The following is a 24,905-nucleotide window of genomic DNA, read 5'->3' on the forward strand; positions in this document are numbered from 1 at the left end:
TGGGGTATAAATGTTTAACTTGCTTTGCCACTAAAATCTACTAGAATAACTGACTTACAAGGAACGTTTTGATGAGATGTATATTTTAATGAAAATACTCATGTCCCTGACACTGTGATTCGTGTTTTTGAGAAAACAGGCATGTATTCCAACTCTCATTGACAGTAAGATGTGGCCAAAATTAAATGTGGTTGTATCCCTCATAACAACTCAAATTTTAGAATGATGCATCACACCAGCTGTCTGGGAACAAATGTATTTTGTTGGCATGGGAACAAAAGAATTAGTCTGAATTTTGTAAATAAACTGTGGTTATTAAAATTACTTGAAACAAGCCAGAATAATAACCATTACACATGAAAAGCCAATAAAAGTCTTTGAATTAAATTTCTGTTGCAATTATTATCCCTGTTTTCATAATATGCTTTGGAATAAAACATAGTTTTGAGCTGTTGGGACTTTTAAATAGATTTCACTGCAGATGAGTTAGCCAATAGCAGCTAAGACTGTGAAGTTTTAAAATCCGTTATGGAAAATGGAAATTAAAGGCTTGGAAATCTGTAAAAGACCAATTCTTCCTTTCAACAGTTGTCACGATTATTGCTTAATTGATTTTCTGTCTACATAGCATCCTCCTCCGTAAGGCTGTCTGCGACTCTATGGATTTGTGGGTTACCCTTGATGATGACTGAGGTGGTTTAAAGATAAGCAGTGCTACCCAATGAAAGGTTTCAATATATCGATGTCGGTTCTCCTCAAATCCATGTTACTCTCTGCTAGATCACTAGCCACTGTGGGAGGCAAATAAATTCTTTGGGAATATGAATGAAACAGTTATAATGGTATCATAGGCAGAAGGAGCTAAAGTACTTCTAGAAATGTCTAACACTACCCAAAAGCTACTGATACCGAAGAGACCGCATTTTATTCTTTAAACTCGGGGACCTGGGAAGGAGGCAGCAGAATGCTAAGTTTCTGTGTAGAGAAAATAAAGGGCTTTGCTGGTATCCTTCCTGCTCTGGCGTTCTGAGGGGAGGGATCTGGAAGGAAAATCTGCCCTTAGAGACGAGCAGAAAGGTGGGCCGTATGGCACTTGTGACGACATGGATGAACCTGGCGGACACTGTGCAAAGAGAAGTAAACCAGACAGAAAGAGGATCTCAGGCGTGTGTGGAATTAAAAAAAGAAAGAAAGGAAAACGTCCAACTCATAGAAACGAGTAGAACGGTGGTTCCCAGGGGCTGGAGGGTGGGGGACACGGTGGGCATTGGTCAGAGGGTACAGACTTCCAGCTCTAAGATGGTTCTGGGGAGCTCGCGTACAGCATCAGGACTACAGTTAACGACACCGTGTTGTATACTTGACACTTGCTAAGAGGGTACATTTTAAGTGTTCTCATCGAACGCAAAGAAAGTAATTAATTATGTGAGGTGATACCCGTGCTAATTAACAAAATTGTAGCAATCATTTCACAATGTGTATCAAACCCTCATGTTGTACATTTTAAATAGATACAATTTTATTTGTCAATTGCACCTCAATAAAGCTGAAAAAAATGACCGAGGGGAAAAACAACAGGAAAGGTGGGCTGCAGGGACAGGGAGCTGGCACTGTGGTTTCTCTTGGTGTCCCTGGTGTACGTACCCTTTTGGGGCCATGATGTCTGAGGAGTAGCTGATAAGCCATGAGAAGGCTCAATGACCCTGCTCACTCCAGATGAAAATTATAAAAGAATATCTACGACATGTATTTTAACAAAAGTCTACTCAAGGATATATTTAGAAAAACTCTACTTAGAATGTATTTAGGAGGCACAATACCGAAGGCTCTGTAATCGCCCAAGTTTGGTGGCTTTTGGGCTCCTCGTCCTTAAACTCCCTGTAGCGTGTGATGCAGTTAGTCCTCCCTCCCTCCTTCCTCCTCTCCTGTCTCCTTCCCTCACTCCTTCCTTTCCTCCTTCCATGAATTCACTGAGTGCGCCACGGGCCAGACGCTAGGCTAAATGCTGAGATATAAGGACAAAGACGACACGGTCCCAGCTCAGGAGCCCACCTCCTCTGTCATAGAAGCCTGATGGGAAAATACTTCCTAGCGGTCACGGAAAATGCTGCAAGAGCCCAGACGATAGAGGGACACGGGGTGGGCAAGGTCACTGACGGAGAGACGCAGGGCACTCAGGCTTTACAGAGCAGTTCAGTTCGGCAAATGCTGGTGGATGACAGTAGGGTCCTTGTCCTCAGGAGCTTAAAGTCCAGCAGGTAACTTTCTTTGGTTGTCATGGCATCAGAGCCTTCTGGCTCTGCTCTTCTCTCTCTGACCATTCGTTCCTTTTCGGTCCTCTCTGTACCCTCCCCCGCTTTCTTTGGTCCCTTCAGTGTGGTCCTTCTCGTGGGTCTGCCCACGGCCCTCTTATCTCTCTCTCTCTGCAATTCCTTGTCCGTGTCGCCCACATCTATGAGCTTCTGCTATATCTGCTCCTCACGATGATTCAGACACGTTTACATTCCTAGGGCTCTTCCCTGAGCTGTAGATTCAGATTTTCAACTACACGTCGCCAAATGAATGCCCTGCTGCTAGCATCTCAGGCTCAACATCTAAAAAGTGATGCTAGCACTGCGGACTATACACTAGCTCATTGGTTCGAAACCTTGGTGTTATTTTTGACACGGTCCTTTCTTTTGCCCTCTAAATCTCTGTGTTCTGTGCATTTTAAGTGAGTCTTCACACCTATTCCTTTCTTTCTACTCCTTTCGACGACACAGGCGTACCTTGGAGATACGGTGGGTTCGGTCCCGACCGCTGCAGCAGAGCCAGGATCGTGGTACGGCGAGTGGTCATCGCTTTGCTGGTGCAGGGTCTCGCTTTCGGTTTGTAGAAAACATCACGAAGCACGAGAGAAGGAGGCACGCTGTCCCCAGCCCAAACCTCCTTGATTTCTCTTGTGATCAGGGATGTGAATTTTAGTGCTACGACCTCGGAATGTCTCTTTTTATCTCTTGTTTATCTCATCTGCTGCCAGTTAATCTTTTTAAAGTATAAATGCAACCATGTAAAACCCAATTAAAGGAAAAAAATCCTCAGTGCTGACAACCGCTTTCTGACCAATGAGTGAATTCTTCAGCACTGCATCCAAGATCAGCCACCAATGGCCGAGCACAGCGCTTGGTAAAGAGTAGCCGGTAGCAGAGGCTTGCTCTGTTCTTTCTTTGATGGTCAAATGAATGAAGCTAATTCTCTGGTCTTAGCTTCACTTCTTCCCTCATTCTGTTCCAATGTCCTCTCTCTCTGTTGACGTCTAGCTCACACGTCCCCTTCTCCTCCGTGAATAATTATAGCTACATACATTGCATCTGCATTACGGTTTATAGATTTTGAAGTATCTCACACACACTCATCTCGTTTTGACATTCATGTCGACCCTGTGGGAAGGTATTATTACTGACATTTTGAGAACCTGACACCTGCTGAGGTTAAGTGGCTTGCCCAAGACCACTTGACTACTCTACTAGTGACAGAGGAGGACTTAGAACCGGCAGCGCTTCTCCACTGGGTCACCCTTGTCCTTGAAGCCTCTCCTGTTTCCCCTCCCCACAGCAGCCTCTGGGACAACCTCTGCTCCCTCCCCAAATACATGCGATTACCGCTGAGACAGGCTTCGCTCACTGGATTCTCTTCTAAATTAATGGACATGTCTAGGACTGAAATATAAAGTGGGCTGCTGCAAAGCTGTGATGGAAATGTTAAATCATGACTGGCTTTTCGCTGTATTTTAAGACAAGTTATGGGTTACCCGAGCCTGCAATACCCAGACCCTTAATGCCAGGACACAGCAGACAAGACCCGACACTAAAGCAGCAGCTGCTCGAACACACTGGCCATAAGGCCTCAGAGGCGCTCCGGCAGGAGCCCAGGTGCCCCTGGGGACTGGCCGGGGCACTGCCCTTCCTCCGATTGCCCACGAGGACCCGGTTCCCTTGAGGGCTGCAGGCTCTTGAAACGGCCGTGTGTCGGCAAGCTCCAAGCCCTGCCTGAGGCGGTGGGACCCTGACCTTCTACCAGCGAAAGATGCTCCCCTTCCTCCCTCATGGGGCCAGAGAGGGCGGACGGCAGGACCGGTGCTGTGTTCTCTCTACGCTTGTGATTCTGAGCCTCTGAGCCATTTAGAAGGGGAAAAAAAAAACTACTCTAAATTCCATGCCTGGAGCCTACACTTTATATATTCCTCCTCCGCTCTGTAAGACTGGAAACTGCTCTGTGACCCATTCATTTTTGTTTCTTCTCAGCATCTATCATTGTCCAGCACATGCCTGTAAAAGCCCAAAAGGGTGAGTAAATAAATTATTGAGATAAACAATACTTCAGAGATCTCCTGATAAATAAAATGCAATGTTGTGCTTAGAAATGCTTAGAAATGCACAACATTGCATTTTATTTATCAGGACATCTCTGAAGTATTGTTTATCTCAATAATTTATTTAAAATAATCTTCTGGGAACCTGAGTGACCGATGTAATCGAAGCTATTAATACTTTCGAAACTTAAGATACCCAGTTCCAACCAGGGGTTCTGTTACATGTACACTATTATCTACATTATATTAAGCTAAAATCTGTCATCATTTAGTACCTTTGAGACAAATATGTGCTTTGTGCGGTGTTAAGAATACCAAGTAAATTTTTAAACTATTTCTTTTCTTCCCTCTCTTTTCTATAATTTACCAGACTGAATTATCCAGGCGAGGGCTAGCATATTACTTAGTCTCGTTGTGAATGATGAATTATTTGCTCCTGAAAATGACAGTTAGTTTTACACATCCCTGAACCTGACTGACACACAACATAGATCCATTTTACATAGTGTTCGCGATAATGGAAAACCATATCCTGGGAGTGAGCGGCCTGCGAACCGCGCAGGTAGGAGCAGTCCTCCCCTGAGTCCGTCGCTACGGCCCCACTGCAGCCCTTCCCGATGACTCAGTTTCCCTGCACAATGAGGAAGTCTGATCAGAGCTCTGATCTCTCCTCCTCTGCTGCAGTTATGGGATTCTTGCTCAGATCTTATCTGGAATTAGAAATTATTAACTCCTGGTGAGGATAAAAATAATAATGATTTTTAATTACTTTACTATTTGTGGATTACAGGAAAGATCATGTTTCTGTAAGCCTGACTTACAGAAAATTAGTATTTTCTAATTTTATTTGGGTTATCTTGAATCTGCATAAGGAGCAAATTAACTCTGTAACCACGACGAAAAAGCCTTCGCTGGGCACTGTGCTGACTGCCTGGCTACGGCTGAAGAGGTAGGGGACGGAGCTGAGGGCACGGAGGCCAGTGGTGGGCAGCAAGGATACCACCCATCGAGACCTGATGAGAAGCAGCTTTTCGTTTTTAATTAAAAACACAACTTTTAAAATGCCTCATTCATTTTTTGTTTTTATAGAATCAAAACACAGGAATTTTTCTTAAATGAAAAACAGAAACTTTTTTTTTTTTTTTTTTAAAGCAAGCAAGTTAAAAAAAAGAAGTCCAGGAAATTGTCCTTTGTAATTCTGCCAATTTCAATTTTGATTCTTTACGCAACTAGTAGCAAGATAATAATATTGGGTTGAAAAGAAAGAGAAGAAAGTTTCAAGAAGCTGTTTTACACAAATTTGCTGTTTGATTGGCTGATGTCAGGGTAGCACTGTTACTGTAGTTGCTTTGAAAGATGCAAAGAAGAAAATCATATATAACAATTTCAAGATTTTAAATATCTGAAGTAAGCTCAGACATAAGCGGACCCCCAAAACCGTACATGACAATATCTTTAATTATTTTGACTACTTCTATTAGTGCCACAAATTGAAAGGGGGGTGTAGGTCAAATTCATGCAAAATAAATATTAAATATAGATGAATAGTATTTATTAAGTGCTCATTATCTGCTCTTCAGTTTTGTTGAAACGATGTTTTTTTTTTTTTTTTTCTAGCTACACCCTAGGATCTGATGGAAAGAACCCAACATTTCACAGTTGCAAAATTATGAACTATTCAGCTTTACCCGTGGGTATTCTGACATTCTTTGGTAAACCTGTAGCCTCATAGACGATATCAGGAATTAGTGTAAGAAATACTCTAAAAAGCTATTGTCACCATCAAGATGAAAGCAACTTTGATGATCAAAAAGAAGTCAACAACAGAAAAAAGACCAAAAGTGGTTCCTGAATCCTTCCCTATTGTTCATTTGGGATTTCTTAATTTCTCTACTCTCAATATAGTATGGCATTTTCTGTGTGAAGCTTTGCCATGAATTAGAGTGATGCCAATAAAGTTTTACCTTAAGGTATGTTTTATCACAAACTGGAGAAGCCCCAGTTCTCCTGCGAGCATCGTTTCCTGCTTTTCAGAAGCTTGTCTTTTAGTGGCAAGCATCCTAGACAGAAGGTGGAGCTCAGCTGACCTCTGGTGACACCTAAACCTGTGCCAGTTCTACCTGCACGCCACGCTGCCGTCCGAGGAGGCACTCTCACCTGTGGCTGTGTCCGCTCTGCTTTAGTTTCCTTTGCTCTCGGCTGTTCTCTGCCCATGGAGTGTTAACGCTACTGTATCAGGAGTCTGGAACGTATGTTTGTTTTCCTGCCATACTTAATAAACTTACTTTCCCTGTCATTGCTATGCGGCTTTTCTTTTTTTTTTCTTCAATGAACTAGCAATGTTGTAACTTAAAACTGTCGTAAAAGGAGCACAGGTTTGGTGTGAATCCACCTGTACCATCTACTGAGTCACTCAGTCTCTCTGGGTCTTAGTGTGTCATCTGTGAAAAGGGGAGGATAATGCTGGCCGTTTACGTTATTACCAGGATAAATAAACTAATATGTGTAATGTTTCTGATACAGTATCTGTCATCTTGTAAGCCTTTGATTAAATGTAGTTAATTTTTTCATCTTAGTATTATCCTATTATGTGATCCTGTTATTGACCGTATGACTCAGACCCCGTACAATATACATATGCATATACATATATACGTATTTATGCATATCACAAACATATATGATGTACACATATCTACATGACATATATGCCATTTCGTGCAATCCCCTACCTCGAGATCCTGTTTGTAAACATCTCCAGAGATGAAAAAAGCTCCCTGTTAGCCTAATTTCAGTGTTGACTCTTCCCACAAGGTCAAAATGACCTAACCTAACATTGCTGTAATGAATGTACTATGACACAACCAAAGTATAAACATCTGTCGATCCTATGGCAGGTTCTGTGCATAAAGATTAATTAGCAATACTATATACCCAATAGCTGAGGATGATGGATTTAGAAAAGGTTTCATTGAGACTCATTATCTTTACTGATACTCTGACTTTTTAGTTTAAATTGTCAAGATTGCCACAAAGAATGATTCACTATAACCAGCACAGTTGAATGAAAATAATCTTATCATTTGGAAATGAAACAGATCATTAGCTATTGTCACAGCCAGATTATTCTGCTTATATTAAATTTTATTAGTATGACAGGAAGAAAGAGGGGAAAAATAAAGTTCAATAAAAACATCACTTATGTCTCTAAGTACAATAATGTCCATTTATTTTAATACGATGACACGGCAGGCACTGTTGGCTGTATACCCAACATCCATTTCCCCTCTTTCTTGTGCAGGTTATTCTTCCCCAACTAATTCCATCACCAGCAGGTAGACTCTGATTGGTCTAGGCTGGTTCTGGTACCCTCAGTCCTCTTGCTAGCGATTGGACATGCCAGGCTGAGGACGTGACCTGATCTGACCAATGGGGTCTGAAGGGAGGTGTGTATGGGGTGTGTGTAGGGGGAGTGGGGAGGTGGTTGGGAAAGGTCTCCTTACTCTTTAGAAGGGGATTCCAGAAGCAGACAGTGCCTTTCTGCCTCTGGATATTGCTAGGTCTTCATGGAACGGCTGTAGCCATCTTGGAATTGCTTTGAGGCTGAAGTCGACACAGAGGAAGAGCCACAAAAATGTCAGAGAAGCAAGGCCAGGGCCTTGAGGCTCTCTGCCCAGAGCCTGCCCTACCTACAGACTTCTGGTTTTGTGAGGTAATAAACCTCTTTGTTGTGTATGCCAGCTAGGAGTAGAGTAGGCTGTTACTTGCAGCCAAAGCATCCCAATGGAAACAGGAAATACATAAGCTCCTTGACTTGGAGAAAGTAAACAAACAACCCAGCCAAGAGAGAGAGGGCAGAGTACCTGTTCCTGTGACTCCAATTCTTTGTGCTGTAGTTTTTTCTCTGCACATCGCACTTGATTAGAACGGCTTTCCAGTTCATCTTGTAAAACCTGAAACAGCGTAAGATAAACACATAAACATTAAAAATTAGCACCCTTGAAAAGCAGGCATTAAAAAGACCTCAGATCTCGAGCCTATTACTGTTCCAAAGAGCTCAGGCAAACAAAACCAGATTTTAAATGTCAGGCACAGATGTTTTCTACTTCAGAAATAACCAGCATAAAAAATTCCAAACTTATAAAGCAGACACATTAGCAGGTGTCAATTTATTTTATAAAAATGTCTCTTATATTCCCAGCATAGAACCACAACCATGCAATAAAGCGTAAAGCTGTTTCTAATTAAAATAACTCTATGGGCACACCTGCAAGGTACACTTACACTCTGAAAAGTGTTGTGACAGCTAGGAATTGTAATATGGGACCAACATGGCATTTTTCAAAATTATACTATGGTAAATTGAGTCTCTTATAGTAACCTTAAAGGAATTTCTTTCCTACGTCATTGAGGGTGGTGTAGAATTAGAGGAACCTGTAAGAAGTGGACAGAGATGAACTCTCAGATGCCAAGTAGCTGTTGGAAACAGAGTTCAGGTGAATATGAGGCACTTAGAAACCACGAAGGTCAGTAATTATTATTGTATGAATTACTATTTTAAGTAAAGGCGAACTAGAAAAGAAACAGGATCCATTCAAACAATCTGATTGAACTACAGATATAATACATAGAAAGTTAGAGTGAGCAGAACACATGGATGGTAACTGCAAAGATGCCAAATAAATTCTCGAAATAAAATTCATTTGAACAAGACTATCGAGTTTCTGCTGTATGTCACGAACCTATTACAGTTAGAAAGAGCAGTGAAAGAAAACAGACAAAAACATTCCCTGCTCTCATGAAGCTTGCGTTATACTGGGGGTCAGACAATAAGCAAATAATAAATACAATATATGTCAGCGGTAAGTGCAGAAGAAAATTAAAGCAAGAAAGGAGGATATTTTGGAGTGGGGCGGAGGGAGAGGTGTTGCAATTTTAAACAAATGGCCCAAGAAGGCCTAACAGAGCAAGACCTAGGGAGATGAGAGCATGTCACTCAGATGTCTACAGGAAGAACCTCCCAAGCAGGGGACACTACGCGCAAAGACCCTGAGGTGGCTGGCATGCTGGAGGAAACCACAAAGGCCGTTGTGCAGGGTGAGCACAGAGGAGAGGACTGACCATGTCAGGGACATAACGGGAAAGTCACAGAGAGTCACAGGAAGCCTCGGAGGGTGGTTGAGGACTTTAGATTGTGTTCAGAGGTAGGTGGGAAGGCAGGGGTGCTGTGAAGAGACACAAGAGGCATAAGGGCAGAAGGAGGGACGCAGAGTCGAGGCCACTGAAATATACTGGGAAAGAGTGCTAGAGAATCGGACCACGCTGGTAGCAACTGGGGCGGCGGGGGGGAAGGATGTGTCAGATTCCCGATATATTTGAAGATAGATATGACAGCCCTGAGGTGTGGATACAGAGCATGAAACCAGAAAAAAAGAAAAAAGACCCCAAGGATTTCGGCTTGAGCAGGGAGAAGCGTGCCCTCGAGGAAGGTTAAGGGTGGGGCAGGGTAGAGGGGGTAAGTTCTGGAGCTTTGCCGGGGGTATGTTAGGTTCTAGGTTCGGGATGCCCATGATACATCCGAGTGGGATGGTGGGTAGCAGCTATTCTAAAAGTCTGCAATTCAGACAAAATGTCTAAATTAGTGTCCATTACAAATTCTTTTAACCTTTTCTACATATAGTGTAGTTCTTTTTATTGGGTTCTAGGTCCATCTGAGCATTGAGTACCATGTGGTCACTCCCACATGGAAAATAATGCTTATAATTTTGCCTCTGATTTCGGGGAGTCCATACATTGTCTGAAGCCCATTCCTGGACGGACCCTAGGATAAGAGGCTCTAATTTAAAAACTAACATAGTTTCAGAGCATGTCTAAAAGCTGTAGGTGCTCTTTGATATTATGCATGATTATAAAATTCACAATTCAACCAAGCCTGACAATGAACTTGAAACTCTCCCTTCTCGTTTATAATTCTGCTATTGTGGTTTGCAATGTTCCTCTGCTTGTAGTTTCAGCAGCATTTCCCCCCTTTTGATAGCCAGCAATAAACAGGATCTTCTCATTTTCTCTTATGGCGTAATCGGGGAGAGTAATGATTACTGTATCGGAAACAATATTTCTACATGTTTTTCTGCTCACACTCTTTCCTGGTCTCCAACCCATCCTCATGCCGCTGTCAGAGTGGTCTTCTTAAACCTAAATCTAATTATGTCATTCTCCAACTGCAATGGTTAAACCACACTCCAGCATCCCTGAAATACAGCTGTACAAACCCCTGAGCACAGCTGGTATTTAGGGAGGTCGGCCTTCTGGCTCTGGCCATGCTGAGACCGAGGAAGCCTCCGTGTCATGCTGATGTCGTTGCTATTATCAACAACAACAGGAGCAGATCATTCACGGGCTGGACTGATTTGTAACCCTCACCGCAATCCCGTGCAGCCAGTATTATTTCATCTGCATTAGAGAGGACGTAATTGAGGCTCGCGGAGGTTAAACAGCTTGCTCAGGTCTACGTGGCCAGGACTGAGGCACTGGACCAGAATTTTAACACGCTAACTTCAAATTCAGTTCGTTTCTGCTCCATCACGCTGCCTCGTTCCCCCTCTGTCCTTATTTTCTCTTTTCTCTGCCTGGAGGCTGCCGCACCTGCTCCGCTCGGTGGTGTGATCGCCCTGACCTATCCCCGAGAGCTAAGTATGGGCTCCTCTGGGCTGTATCCACCTAATGATGAGGAGAATTCCTGTCCGTGAGGCTCAGGGCTCTCTCTTCTTCGTGTCTGCGGGTCTGGTGCCAAGCCGCCTCCAAGCCCGGCACACACTTGACACTGAATTCATGTTCGCGAAAGAATTTACTAAGTATCTGAACTATACTATGGGATAATAAATGAAAGGTTATTATGTTTCTCAAAATATAGCAAATACAAATATAGCTTCCAAATATCTACGTCTACACACACACACACACACACAAAATATATTATTATTTGTAATAATGTATTGTCTGGTTTCTGCTACAATAAAAACAAACACTTCCTTATTTTTTTAGCTTTTATTTTTATTTCACAGAAAAAAATAAAGGAGACATGTATTTTCTTTGTCTTAAACAAAAAACTGTCCCCCATCTCCTGCCTTGTCTCCCTCCTGCCCTCCAACAGCAGTCCCTTGGGAGTGGCCCAAGCTCGGCGTCCCAACCCCCTCAGATCCTCTCGGCACCCATCGGACCTGCCTCCTGCCCCCACTACTCTCCTGAGTCAGTTTTCACCACACTCACTCGTTACTTCCCAAATGGCAAAGCCAGAGCCAATTTTTTCCCTCATTGCACGGCAGCATTTGGCCCTGTTTACACCCGATTGTTTTTACCCCTTGACTTTTGACGAAATAATTCTGCAGAGTGAAGTCAGGGGTTGAGTACGGAGGCTGCTGCAGAAGTTGAAGGTCATCCAAAGAAGGCAGTGGGAATGGAGAAGGGGATGGATGTGGCAGCATCAGTAACGGGGCATCGGGGAGAAGAGGGACTGAAGGGTACCACGAGGCTTTGACACTGAATGGCCGGACCGCCGTGACACCATGAACCGATGGAATGACAAGGAGTAAGTCAGAGAGGTGGGGACGGTTGGTGGGGACAGTTTCGTTTTGACAAGTTGAGTTTAAGGCGCTGGTGGGATTTCCAAGAGGGCCGATCGCTCCGGGAAGCTGGGTCTGAACAGTGGAGCGAGGTCTCTGACAGAGATGCAGACGGGTACGCTTCCTTGGGGAGGTAAATGCAGAGAGAAGAGGCTCAAATCTGCCCTGTGGGTGACACCCGCACTGAGGAGCAGGGGGAGGGGGAGAAGGTGGTGTTACAAGAACCCAGCTACCAGAGTTCCTAAGAGGACTGGGAATAGAATTAGATCTGATCCTTTCTCTGTATTTCTCATGTAAGGAAACTATTAAGCCTACCATTTTTTATCAGTATTATCAAGTTAGAAGAGAAATTACATTTGCTTTTCAAAAAGGTACCACTTTTCAAATTTGCTCATAGTTTACCTAAAGATGTAAAACGTGCTCTTTCTAAAGTTAATCAGAGAAAGCAGTTTGTCTAGAAATTACTTTTATTATCTATTAAAAAAAATCAGCTTAAAAATTGAAGAGAAACCAAATAATATTCCACTTTCAAAAAAGTTAAAATGTACTAGATGAAAAGAAACTGGCAGTTTATATTGGCAGCTGTGCCTGGTCTCATATTCTCAAAAAATTATTAGGCCATTAGAGCTCCAGCCTCAGAATTCGACAGAAGGACTACATGAAAATGACCACAATTACTCAAAAATACAAGAAGGAATTTTCTTTTACATTGTGGCTTCTTTATTCAAAAACCTTCCTATTTCACTCACACACACACACACACACACACACGCACGCAAATCACAATTTTCAGTTTACTGCTGAGAAAAGCCCAAGATAATTAAAGAACAAAATATTCAACATTGGGTCAACCCCTCCCCCCAAATAAAACCCCCCAAACCCAACTGGAACAGTTAAACGGTTTATTCCGCAACATCATTCCTCATCCCTCAGCTCTGCTGAGTTAACCTGCATCGTTATCAAAAAGGCAGTTTTCTTCTTCCAGTTAAACCCGTCTTTAAATGCCACGCAAGCCAGCCTGCTGTAGGACACGACGCTGTACCAACTACCAGAGAGCTGTGTTCGCGGGGAACGAACACTGACACTTTCCAGAAGAAAAATGTACATAACATAATAAGCTTTACAAGAACAATGAGGGTCTACCACAAGGAAGCAGGTTAAAGGATAATTTGATATGGTTTGTTTAAAATACGAAAATACTTAGAGTGAATTAAAGTATAAAAGATTTTACATGTTAATAGACTTTTCAGGGTGAGGAGAAGGCCTGGTAGTTAACACAGCCATGGAATAGCACCTGTACTAGAGCTTTTCTGTTGATTTTGGGGGAAAAAATGTGTATTATAGTCAATGCTATTCTCATAAAATTTATAAACACGATTCAAATAAGCCACTCAGCCTATAAAACCATGCACTAAGGAGTTATGTGTAGTCTTATTACAAACCAGTTTCTCTCACAGTTCTGAATCAATTAAACAAACATGAAATGACGGTAGATACACGCCTTTTAATAATGAATAAATGAAACGAAAGTTCATTTCAATTATAAAGCGGTTAAAAACTTATTTAATAAGGGAAAACATCATTGGAAGGGGGAAATACTGGGCCATAATGAGAAAAAGATATAATGTTCCCAATGCACAAGGCATATAACAGAGAGGCTTTTGGACTTAGAGTTTTGGTATGACCAGAAGTCTTTCTAGAAACTTCTGCCCTTGCCTTTGGCCAGCGTCTCAGCCAGCTCGAAGTATGGGGGTGGGGCAGGTGCACCCACTGTGGCACGTGGGAGCTGTGACTTTCCCCCGCTTCCCCAGGGGGTTGTCTTAGCACAAGCTTGTCTTCAGCTCATCACCCAGAATACCTGCACTCCAGGTTCTTACCAGACGTACAATCTCAAACTCTCTACGCTCTCGTCTTTACCAAAATCTCGCTTGTGAGAAATTTGGAAAAATCCACTTGCAACAGTACGAAAGTCACTCTTCTCCCGACTCATTCGTTCTGGAAACATGCCGGCAGAGTGGACTCAGGTGCGTTATCTTACACATTTTATGCTCCACAGACTCTAGAACTGTGCCCTCCCACTGTTTAAGAGTTTTCAGACCGGTTCTCGATGACGTGAAATTTAGCGTGTTTTACACTTACAGTCTGCCTCATTCTGTGGTGCCTAGTTTAGTCTTGGCAAAATGCTGTGTCTGGCCTTTTCACACATCATCATTTTTTGATGCCTATGGGCAAATTTTTCTGGGCCTGCCATACAATACATTGAGGGGCAAAGGACAAATGGATCTTTTCCTCGGTTCGGTCGCATGGAACACGTCCCACATGTTCTCTGGGAAGTGGGAACCTTGAATATTATGGTGTCCTTTTATTTAAAGGGACTAGATCAAAGCAGATGTAAGCAAAGGGCTGTGGATTACATTTTTCCCTATATAATTATAAAACTGGGATCCTCAAAGTCATCTTGTGGTCATGAGACAAGGAAGCAGATGAGCCTCTGCAGGATGAAATGCAGAAGGGGCCTTGTGAGCAGCAAGCTCTGCACAGCTGAGTTTAACAAGGAAACAAAGCAGAGCCCTTGTACTAAGGCTGCTGCCAACAAGAAGTCAGCCTGGCAAACTGATGAACGTTGGTGAAGCTGGGTGATGGGTAGATGGGGGTTCTGTACACTATTCTCCCTCCTGTTGTGTGTGTCTGCACGTTTCCATAATTAAAAAAATATTTAAGCTTTTCTGACTTCAAAAACATGAAGTCACCATATCTTTCCTTTCATGAGGTTTGAATTTACTGTCTTACTTCAGAGAAAACAGATGATTCATTCATCTGTAGGTGGGATGCAGAAGGATGTGCCATGTATATTTTGGACACAAGGTGAAGGAAGTAGAGAGTGAAATGTTTATGTTTTCACCTAAGGAGAAGATAACTGGAAAGGGAAGGCTTATTTATATTTTTATTGAGATATAATTTACGTGTAGTGAAATTCCAGGTTTATTTTTTAATGGTAATGGCCTGCTTTCCATTTAAAACATGTAACATGATTTAAAAGTTTGTGTCATAAAATATGTTAAGATTGTAAAATCTTAATATAAACCATCTCCCATGATTGGTTTACCCCTCAAACAGCAGTGACACCTGATCTGTGACTACAGCGAAGAGACACTAATTATAAACGGGCAATAAGATGACGCTCATCTAAACCTTAATTGCTTTTTAAATGAGGCCCGCATTTGTTTAAGTAGCATTACTTCAATTCCGTTTACAAATGGTGCTGACAATATTTTCTGATGAGTAGGTTTTCTTTGACATGTAAATTGAAACAAACAGCAAATATTTTTTTTTCCTACTACTGCTAAGTGAAAGTTAAGGGGAAATTAGCTAAAAGCAATAAAATCTCACTATTTTTATGTCACTTCTGTAGAATTATTTTTTTTTTTTAAATCACATCTTAAACAACTAGGATACAGCAAGAAGACCAAACCCTGACCCCCAGATGCGGAGATCTAACCCTGGGGCTAAGGGAGATGACATGATGGCAGAGAGCGAGTGGCATTTTCACTGGGTGGTCTCACTGGCTATTCACAGAGGCCACTATAACTCCTGTTTTATTTTTTTTCAAATAGGCTAAATCTACTAACAAAAGTAACAAGTCTTCTTCAACTGAAATGCCGGTCAAAATTTCTTTTAAAGTGATTTCTTCATTCAGACTTTTCCAGGATGAGTAATCAACCACAAGAGAATTTTATTAGTGATTCTACAGTGACAGAGAAGGGGTTCGTACTACAGATCTAAAGCTAAACCAGAACCACATTTGCTGCGGAGGCCACTAATGTATTCAAAACACAATAGTATCATTTTTTTTAATGGCTCACACTCAAGTTTTTAATATTTTTTTCACAGACCAAGCAAGCACTTTTTGTTAACCCTCATAATTCAGTCTCTTGTGATATTGGTATGAAGAAAAGGAGCTCGTTGGGGGTTTTAACCCAATACATATGTTACTCTTCACATAAAGCAAGATTCCTTTCAGGTGGAAATTTTTGACTTGTTGCAACAAAACCACATGTATGAGAAACTGCAGTTTGATATGAGCTATTGCTATAGTGCTTATGAGGCTACTGACTCAACATAAAAGACAAAAATACGGTGGCCGATATTAAAAACAACTCGTGTGTTTGCCAAAGAATAAGAAAGTTTTCACTTTTTCTCTCTTTTCTTCTCTCTCTCACCTATTTTCAGTCCTTTAAAATTCCTAAATAACTTCCTGAAAAAGTCCTACAAATGCACTTTTAAAAAAGTTACTGTTTCTTGGTCTTAGCAGAGGTTCCAGGAAAAGCAATCATGTTATTCCAAGACTTTGATGATCTAAGGAAGCTGGAACCTCCGAGCGCAGCTCATTCACGTCTCCCTCGTCACACGGAGGGCCATCCTGTCATGACCCACCTCTGCTCTGAGAGTAGCCGTCACAGTTCTACTCGGGTAATTCAAAGCACATTTCCCCCCTCTGCCATCCAGACAGCTTCACTTGTGAACAAGTTCTTATCTCGGGTGGTAGACATCCAGGACCAAGTTCAAGAACCACGGCTAGGATTTCTCAGGACCACAGAGGAATGACCTTGTTCAGCCAGTGTGATAACCACTTATAACTAAGCTGGGTCTCTGCATAACAGTATAAACTGTTCAAGCCTCACAGGCCATCTCTCTTCTGCTGCGAGGCCAGGGAGCAATGGGGGGTGCGGGGGTGGGGGGGAACACCCCTAGGTCACGCGTTTAAATTTCAATCATCCTGCAGGGCTCATCGTTCACACATGTGATGCCTTGAGCCTGTAGCATCATTCTAATTTCTCTCCAACAAACTGTGAATTTCTTCTTTATTAAAACTGAAGTCAAGATTCATTTCATTTGAAATATTTCATCTGAAACATTTCAAATCTAGATTGCAGAAAACTCACATTTCTCAGCAAGTCATGTTCATATGACACCATATTTACATACCTCTTTGTATTATGAATTTATCCGACCTTTTTTTCATTTTAGACTATGAGCCCCACCCTTCTGTATTTTTGAAGTGATCTCTGAAATGCTTAGTAAAGTGTTGACACTATGACGATAGTTACTGGTAACATCAACCAGTTCTATAAAGATCAAGCTGCCTTTTATTTAAAACAGTTGGAATATTCCCACTAAAATTTCTCCAGATACCGCCCCCTCAACCTCAAACTACGTAACTATATTCCCTCATGCTCTGTCCCTAGATAAAAATAGCTGTTTCACCCAGTCTGCTCCCACAAATGTCAGAAGGGGTGTCCCTCCTTGTTTTCTCAAAGTAATGCCTCTGTCAGTGCCCTCATTTCCATCTCTTCAAATTCTAAGTGGTCGGCTGCACCTGTTGACCCCTTTCTCCCTCCCCGCTGGGCCCTGCCAACATCTGACCGGCTGCCCCTCCAGAAACCGCCCCGGCCTCGTTGCTTGTCGCACCTCGTGTGGGAGAATGTATGCTGATGGGAGCCGCCCTTGGGGGCCCTTTAACCCTGACATTCCTTCGTTTCGTGATGGCCGCCCTTCCCAAGCCTTCTACTACATCACCCATATTTCTGCCCGATCCTAACCCCTCCCTCATCTGTAACCCGATTTTGGTCTCCAACACCTTTTTAAACGTGCTCTCTGCGAGGTTAGCAAAGATCCTTTTCTTGACAATCCAGTGGCTGTTTCCACATCTCCGTGCCCCTGACCTCTCTGTTCGAACCCTCTCTTTCTAGAAACATTTTCCTTTGCTGCCACAAAAACCTGGTTGTCCTCTCTCTTCCACTGGCTTCTTCTCTTTTAATTGTGGACATTTCCTAACCCAGGTTCTTATCTCTCCACAATTCTTTCTAAATACTATCTCCTTTGGATAATTACTTAATCAATTTAAAAAAAATTAATAAAAGTATTTCTGTAATCTGAGCACACACCATGTGCCAGGCATTGTGCAAACACTACCCTCAAAAAGCATCAAATCGAATGTGTCCGACACACTTATAAAGGAATAATTATAACGCCATTTAAACAGTGGAGAAAAGCCTTGACAAGCATCGAGCGTGAACACAGGAGGAAAGAGACACGTGCCGGGGACAGGCTGCAGGGAGAAGACTGGATCGAGGGGGGAGTGTGTGACTGGAGAATGTCTGCCAGGAGAAGTGAAGAGGGGTCCCTGCAGGTTCCATCCAGAGGGACCGGCATGCCATGGACCAGTAAGGGTCGCTGGCCGCATAGCCAGCGGACGATGGGCACTGATCGGGAAAGGCGGCTTGGAAACTAGAGATTTTATCCTGGAGCAGTGGGGGACCATGAAGGGCCTAAGATGACCAGACTGATAAACAGGAAGAACATTCGGGCAGCACTGGAGACAGCGGTGCCGGTAAGGCCCACTGAAGGCTACTGAAGAGTCTCGGCAAGACACGTGGGCGAATCTACGGGACAGAATGAGCGAAGGCTTTGTTCGCACTTCCTCACTGCGTGCTAGGAACCCGGCCCAGGAACAAGTGCCCGTGTGCCTCATGGCGGTTTGTGAGAAGGCCAGGCACAAGCATTTTGCCAAAGCTTGGGAATATAGAATGAGGCACAACACATAAAATTTTAAGTAAGTGAGAGATGGTTTGGAAATTCTAAAACATAAAACAATTTTAAAAATCACGATTTTCTAACCTGCGCAACGTAATTTGTGCAGGAGAACCTGCTTTAGAAATTCATTGTCACAGCAGGGAGACCAGTTGGAGGCCACTGAATACCACATGGGACGTGAGCCTGGCTTGGAAGATGAGGGGTAGATGAGGTCATTCTAGAGCAGAGTGGACCTTTAATCCCATATGACAGAAGAGACTCTCATGAGAAGAGACACACAGGAAGAGGTTGGCCACGTGACGCCGTGATGGGGGCAGAGACTGAAGCGTGATACACCGACAGGCCAAGGAGCACCAAAGATTGCGGGGAGACACAGAAGCTAAGAGGCAAGGGACAAGCTTCCTCTAGAGTCTTCAGAGGACGCACAGCCCTGCTGGCACGCTGATCTCAGAACTGTGAGACAATAACTTTCTGTTGTTTAAGCCACCCAGTTTCTGGTCCTTCATTATGGCGGCCCTAGGAAACTAATAGGTTAAGAAACCTCCATTGTTTTACACATTTTTTTCCTGTGAAACACACACGAACACTTACACGCATGAACACACATACAAACACATACACACACACACACACGCACACACACACGCACACACACACACCCAGCTCTAGACCTCATTTTATCCATGTAAGGACCACCAGTATTCTCATCATGAGATGACCTGGAAACTGGCAGTCGGGGAGCATTACTGCTACTGTGTGTGTTCATCTATATTTCCGTAATTGTGTGTCATGGTCATATCAGGTTATAAAGGAAGTCATCCTCCCCTAATGTTGGCACATTCCTAGACGATGAAAGAGAAAATGTCTGAGGTGGAGGTGGATGGCCTCAGGTGAGCCTGTTTCCGGCACCTCCACATTCACACAGGGGGTAGAAATTATATATGCCAGATATATATGCCAGATAGTGTTTTTCTTTCTTTCTTTTTTTGAACCTTAAGATACTGTGATATCCAGAGCCAATAAGTATAAAGGAAGAAGTTTAAAACTTTCCGTTTAAACCACTTAGAATGAGAGGATTTACAAAGATCCTGTTTAATGTTCAGCTGACACATTGTCAAAAACATTTATCACGCGACCTTTTGAAGTTTCCTCCACTCCCTTTTAGTTATTAAAGCTTGGATTGCAGTTAGTTATCAACCATACAGAGGACTCGTGATAGTGTGTTTGCAGTCAGACCTTTGGTTTGAATTCTGGACTACTAAGCAAAATTAGACTCTCCTGATCAAAACAGTGATTAGTGACCTAGTTCTACGCTGAATACACGACACAGTTGACTTCTGAAATCACTCCTATGTGGACCTAGAGACAATGTAGAGGACCTGGAAATTTCATTTATGTGCTTTATAATGCTCCGAACTGTGAGAATCTTCAGATGTAAGAACATGTCACTTTAAGGCCAGCTGTCATTCCTTCAGTGCTAACTAGGAAACGGTGACCTATTATTGAGACTTCTCTGGCAACTTAATTCGTAAAATAAATTTCTTCACATCGAGAAGACCTCTGGTTCACATTTTCGCAAGAGGAATCACAACCCTTTATAGATAATTCAACTGGATATTTTTAAGTACATACAATGTGACAGACATCGTATAGAAAGCAAAACGTTCAGTATGACATGGTCTGACTTTTAAAGAGCTTACACTATCACAGCAAGTATGCGATAAGGACAAAAAGCAAGGGAACACAGTGAGTGTCTCAAGCGTCCAATTGAGAGAACAAAAGGAAAAGGGAAGGACAGAGGAAGGAGTTCAATGGCACCACAAAGAAGAAAGCAGATAAATGCTGAACGTGGGAGATGCTGCAGGACAAGTCACTGGGTTGCTGCTAGTCAACAGCAGAATAAAAAGTAAGGAAGGGTCAGATTTAGATTGAAAAAGACATAATAATATATATATGGCAACCAAATGTAATGGTTAGATCTTGTCTGGATCCTGATTCAGGCAAATGAACCATAACATGGCATTTTAAAGTCAACTGGGAATATATTTATGAAGCAAATATTAGATGATGCTAAAAGATAATCATGAATATTCTCAGGTATGACATTGGCACCATGGCTATGAGATAATAGCCATGTTTTCTGGGAGGCATGCTAAAATATATGGAGGCATGCTAAAATGACATGCTGTCTGGAATTTGATTTAAAACAGTGTAGCATAGGAAAAAAAGGAGGAAAGATAATGCAAATGTAGTGAGAATCTGGATAACTGCTGAAGCTGGGTGATGGGTACATGGGAGTTCATAGTACCATACTCTCTACTTCTGGGTATGTTTAAAAGTTTACATAATAAATTGAAAAAAAAAAAAAAAGCCCACATACAATAAAACAATATGGGGGGCGGGGAGCACAAGGAGCTCAGGAAAGTCGTCGGGTAGGAAGTGGCATTTGGGAAAAACCCTGAATAACAGGCAGAAGGTGGAGGAGGGAGAAGAAATGCCTGCCAAAGAAATAGCATTTGCAAAGGTAAATACGAGGAAAACGGGGGTGTGCTTAGCAGAGATCGCGAGGTCTGAGGGGGCAGCTCCCAGGGTACGTGGAGCGGGCGGTGCTGCAGAGGGAGGTGGGGTCAGAGCGCCGAGGCCTTGAACGCCGGGCTGAGTTCACACCTACTTGGGTGAACAGGAGAGGGGCTTTGGTGGAACGCCGAAGCTCAAGAAAGGTATCCACGATTACTTCCTAGATGTCAATAACACGGCGCAGGCTTGGCAGGTATAAAACTGGACATATGGTTAGTTTTCCAACTTTCTTCCCCTGTCCTCCCACCCTGTGCCCACTTACTGGATATGTGTGTATCAAACGCCCACTTGCCCTCCAGGGAGTGATTCCTGAAATGCTGTGAAAGAAATCAGGGCATGAACTTAATGGTTTTTGCCCTTTCTGAGTAATTATGATATTTTTTTCCCCCAAAGCTCATGGGTAAGACATACAGAAGACGAAAATTAGGACAAAAAAATAAATATCTCTTTATTGACTTCTTTTAGATCTCCAAAGAGACTGAAGTATTCTGTCTTTATATGTTAGGTGTAAAGTAGCCTGGAGAAAATGACGTCTAATACTGCTTATACCTCAGGCAGGAATAGTTCCAAAGCCTTTTGAAAAATGGCATATTAAAAATGCATGCGAAAATAATGTAAAACAGGACAGGTTTATCTGCATCGCCATCCTCATTGTGCAGTTTCCATCCTCCGACCGGCTAAACCCAGACAAACATATAATTTCTGCTGTGCCATGAAACCTTTCAAAAGGGTTTTGAGCAACAAAAAAAAAAGCCTGCTTTCTCACCGGTAAATGTAAATAGTGACCAAAATAGTACCAGAAAGTAAGCTGGGTTACAGCGGTCTGGGCCCTGCTCTAATTTTCCCTGTTGGTGAGAAGGTGTGAGTAGGGCTGTCCCCTGTGTAGGTGAGTGCTGCGGGTGACACTCAGAAGCAAGGACTGGATGGGGCTCAGAGCTGTGCTATCAAGCAGCAGAGAACTATTATGAAGCTTGCGTTCACGTCAAAATTCACCCACGCCGGGGTGAATTAGTTAATGCTGGGTCAGGAAGGAGGTGAATACTGGGCATAAAAACTATGAAAGGCAGACTCCAGGCACAAAATAAACGGGGAACACATCCAATGTATTCAGAGTACACAGACAACTCAAATCACACTATGCTTTCCATGTATCAATCATTCTCACTTTTTTGTTTTTCTGGTTTCTGAGCTTTATAGTAAGGTAGGTAGATGCTATATGGCAACTGAGTATCCTGGTAGCTTTACGGAAAAACATAGTATAAGACGTGAGTAGAGTATGGCTTTCTAGCTAGTGGTCTAGGGTGTTACCAGGTATGCAGACAATTAGAACCTGCTGATATAATTAAAATTATTACATGGTCTTCTGAAATTGCTGTTTTTATTTTGGGGAACTACAAGTTGAAATCTGCAAAAGACACAAATTATAATAACTTTAGAAACAAAAACATAAGAAAATCTAAATATAGCCATTTAAGGAAAACCTATACTGTCGAAAGAACAATTTAGAAGCTATTTTAAGAGCTGTACCAAACTGTTGTGTTATACATTGGTTCCTACAAAAACACATTTCAGGTGATGACAAAATTTACGAAAATAGTACATTTCTATCGTTTAAATTCTTTAATAACTATTATTTCTTTCCACGTCAAGTCAATTTATTTTTCTTCTTCTGTAAGTTCCTCTCCAAGGAGCTAAGGAACACTTAAACTACCTCGTCTCTGCAACGCTGGCCATTCTTCATTTGTGCATACCAGCTTCTCGGCTGCCCTGCTGAAGGAGCCTTTGAACACCAGTTCTCTAACCCTTAAATATGTTCCTTGCCTAAATTCCCCTCTTCAAAAAGGATCTGATGTTTCCCAAGAGAATATGTTCCTTTGAGGTCCAAACATAATCTCTCCCTCTCTCTAAATAAATATACAATATATATACATGTAATATGCATATATTGACATATATGCATATATGTAATATGCATATATTACATATATATGTGTGCATATCTCTATCCATCATCTATCTATCTATCTATCTACCTATCTATCTATCTACCTATCATCTATCTATCTATCTATCTATCTATCTATCTATCTTCTTGCCCACAATGTAAATATGCAACATTTTTATGTAATTCTGATTGTTATATCTAATTTACTTTGGGTTGTGATAACCCAACTGATCAAAATGTAAAAAAGTCAACAAATCAGATATTTTATGATATTTAAAAAATTTTTGGCCCATATAGTGTCAAAATTACCACTGACTTGATAATTGTTGGCCATTTACATGAAGATGAACATTACCTGACAGTATATATATCAGTTTACTCTTGTCTCTTATCTGTGGATTCAGAATGTGACCCAGTTCAAGCCTTCTCCCCTTCCTACCTTCTACAATTACATGACCTCAGTGTCTTCACTAATCAACAGCCTGTGTCCCTAGTCATCCTTAGTTCCTTCATTTCTTCTCCACTGAAAACCTGCTATATCCTATATATTCTCTTATTATTTAGAACTGGTGCATGTTGGAAATCTTATCGAGCAATCCCATATTTTGACCTAGTAAAAGAAATGACATCATCACAGATTTACATACAGGGAAAGAGTGGGTATAATTCAGCAATTAAAATAGTCCACTCTGTTGGATGTTTGGGGTACGTGCAGTAGGAAGCACTGGAAGATGAGGGGTAGATAGGCTAGTTAAGCTGTTTATGTTTCACTGGGCAGTGGGAAAAAGTTGAAAGCTTTTGAGTAGGGGGGCATATGATTAGGTCTGCTTAGATATAAGACTGATTAATCTGCTCTGGTCATACGTGAAGGAGTTGGATGAAAGGGAGCAAGAAGACGCAAGCAGGGTCCACGAGAGAAGCAATCAGCATGGACTGGATGGAAGTAATGGTAATAGAAAGGAAGGGGTTAATTTAAGTCAGAAAAAACGGCCTCTATGTAGGAAGGAAGGAAGGAAGGAAGGAAAGAAGGAAGGAAGGAAGGAAAAAAGTCAGCTGAAGATCTCAGTATAACTTAAGTCCTGAGTAGAAAGAGTGGGAGGAGCTACGTGGAGTCCCAGATGCCAAGAGATCATCCATCTCTTGGAGGTGTCTATTCAGTCCTGAGGGGAAATCAGGGTCAGGGCTTAGAGGCTGTGCTTCTTCTGTAGAATAGAGCTGGGACTGTAAGAGTGAAGAGTCTGCTAAGGGAGAAAGAATAGAGGAAAAAAAAATCATGGAGCATTGGAGCAGGATTTATAATTAGGGCTTCTGAAGAGAAAAGCAGAGCCAGTGAACCACAGAGGCCATCTGTAAGTGTAGCGTGGGATCTGGGGCGTCGTGGAAGGAGAGAACTTCAGGCAGGTGGACGACAGAACTGAATGCTGTTCAGGGAAACGGGGGCGTCACGCCTGATACCATGGTCACCATCACCATCAGTGTGATCACCATCACAATAACAACTACCACTGCTAATACTACTGCCAATACTACTAATACCACTGCTAATACCACTGCTAATACTAAAAATAAGCAGGAAGACGATCATTTCTAAGAACGTGGTTTGTATTAGTCGGTAGATATAAATGCCAAATTTATTTCTTCATTCAACAAAAATTCACTGAGTTCTTACTATTTGCCAAATACTGAACTGGGCACTGGGTACAAAGCCAACAAGGAATGAGTGCACGTCGAGCAGCGCGGTGAGCAGCAGGCGGGGCCCTACGCCTGTAAGAATTTGGTGGTTGTAACAGGCTGAGGGGGGAAGGAGTCTAGGAAG

General features: G+C 42.3%; 1 protein-coding gene across 1 annotated transcript in view; it reads right to left on the reverse strand.

The window, feature by feature from the left end:
- The window catches only part of CEP112 (centrosomal protein 112), a 350,208-nt gene that overhangs the window by 35,963 nt on the left and 289,340 nt on the right, over nucleotides 1-24,905 (reverse strand). The window contains exon 24 of the mRNA XM_023535655.1: nucleotides 8,215-8,304. Within this exon, the coding sequence (XP_023391423.1) occupies nucleotides 8,215-8,304 (90 nt within the window). The remainder of the gene's footprint in view (nucleotides 1-8,214; nucleotides 8,305-24,905) is intronic.

The sequence above is a fragment of the Pteropus vampyrus genome, unplaced genomic scaffold, assembly GCF_000151845.1.
Source record: "Pteropus vampyrus isolate Shadow unplaced genomic scaffold, Pvam_2.0 Scaffold143, whole genome shotgun sequence".
Lineage (NCBI taxonomy): Eukaryota > Metazoa > Chordata > Mammalia > Chiroptera > Pteropodidae > Pteropus > Pteropus vampyrus.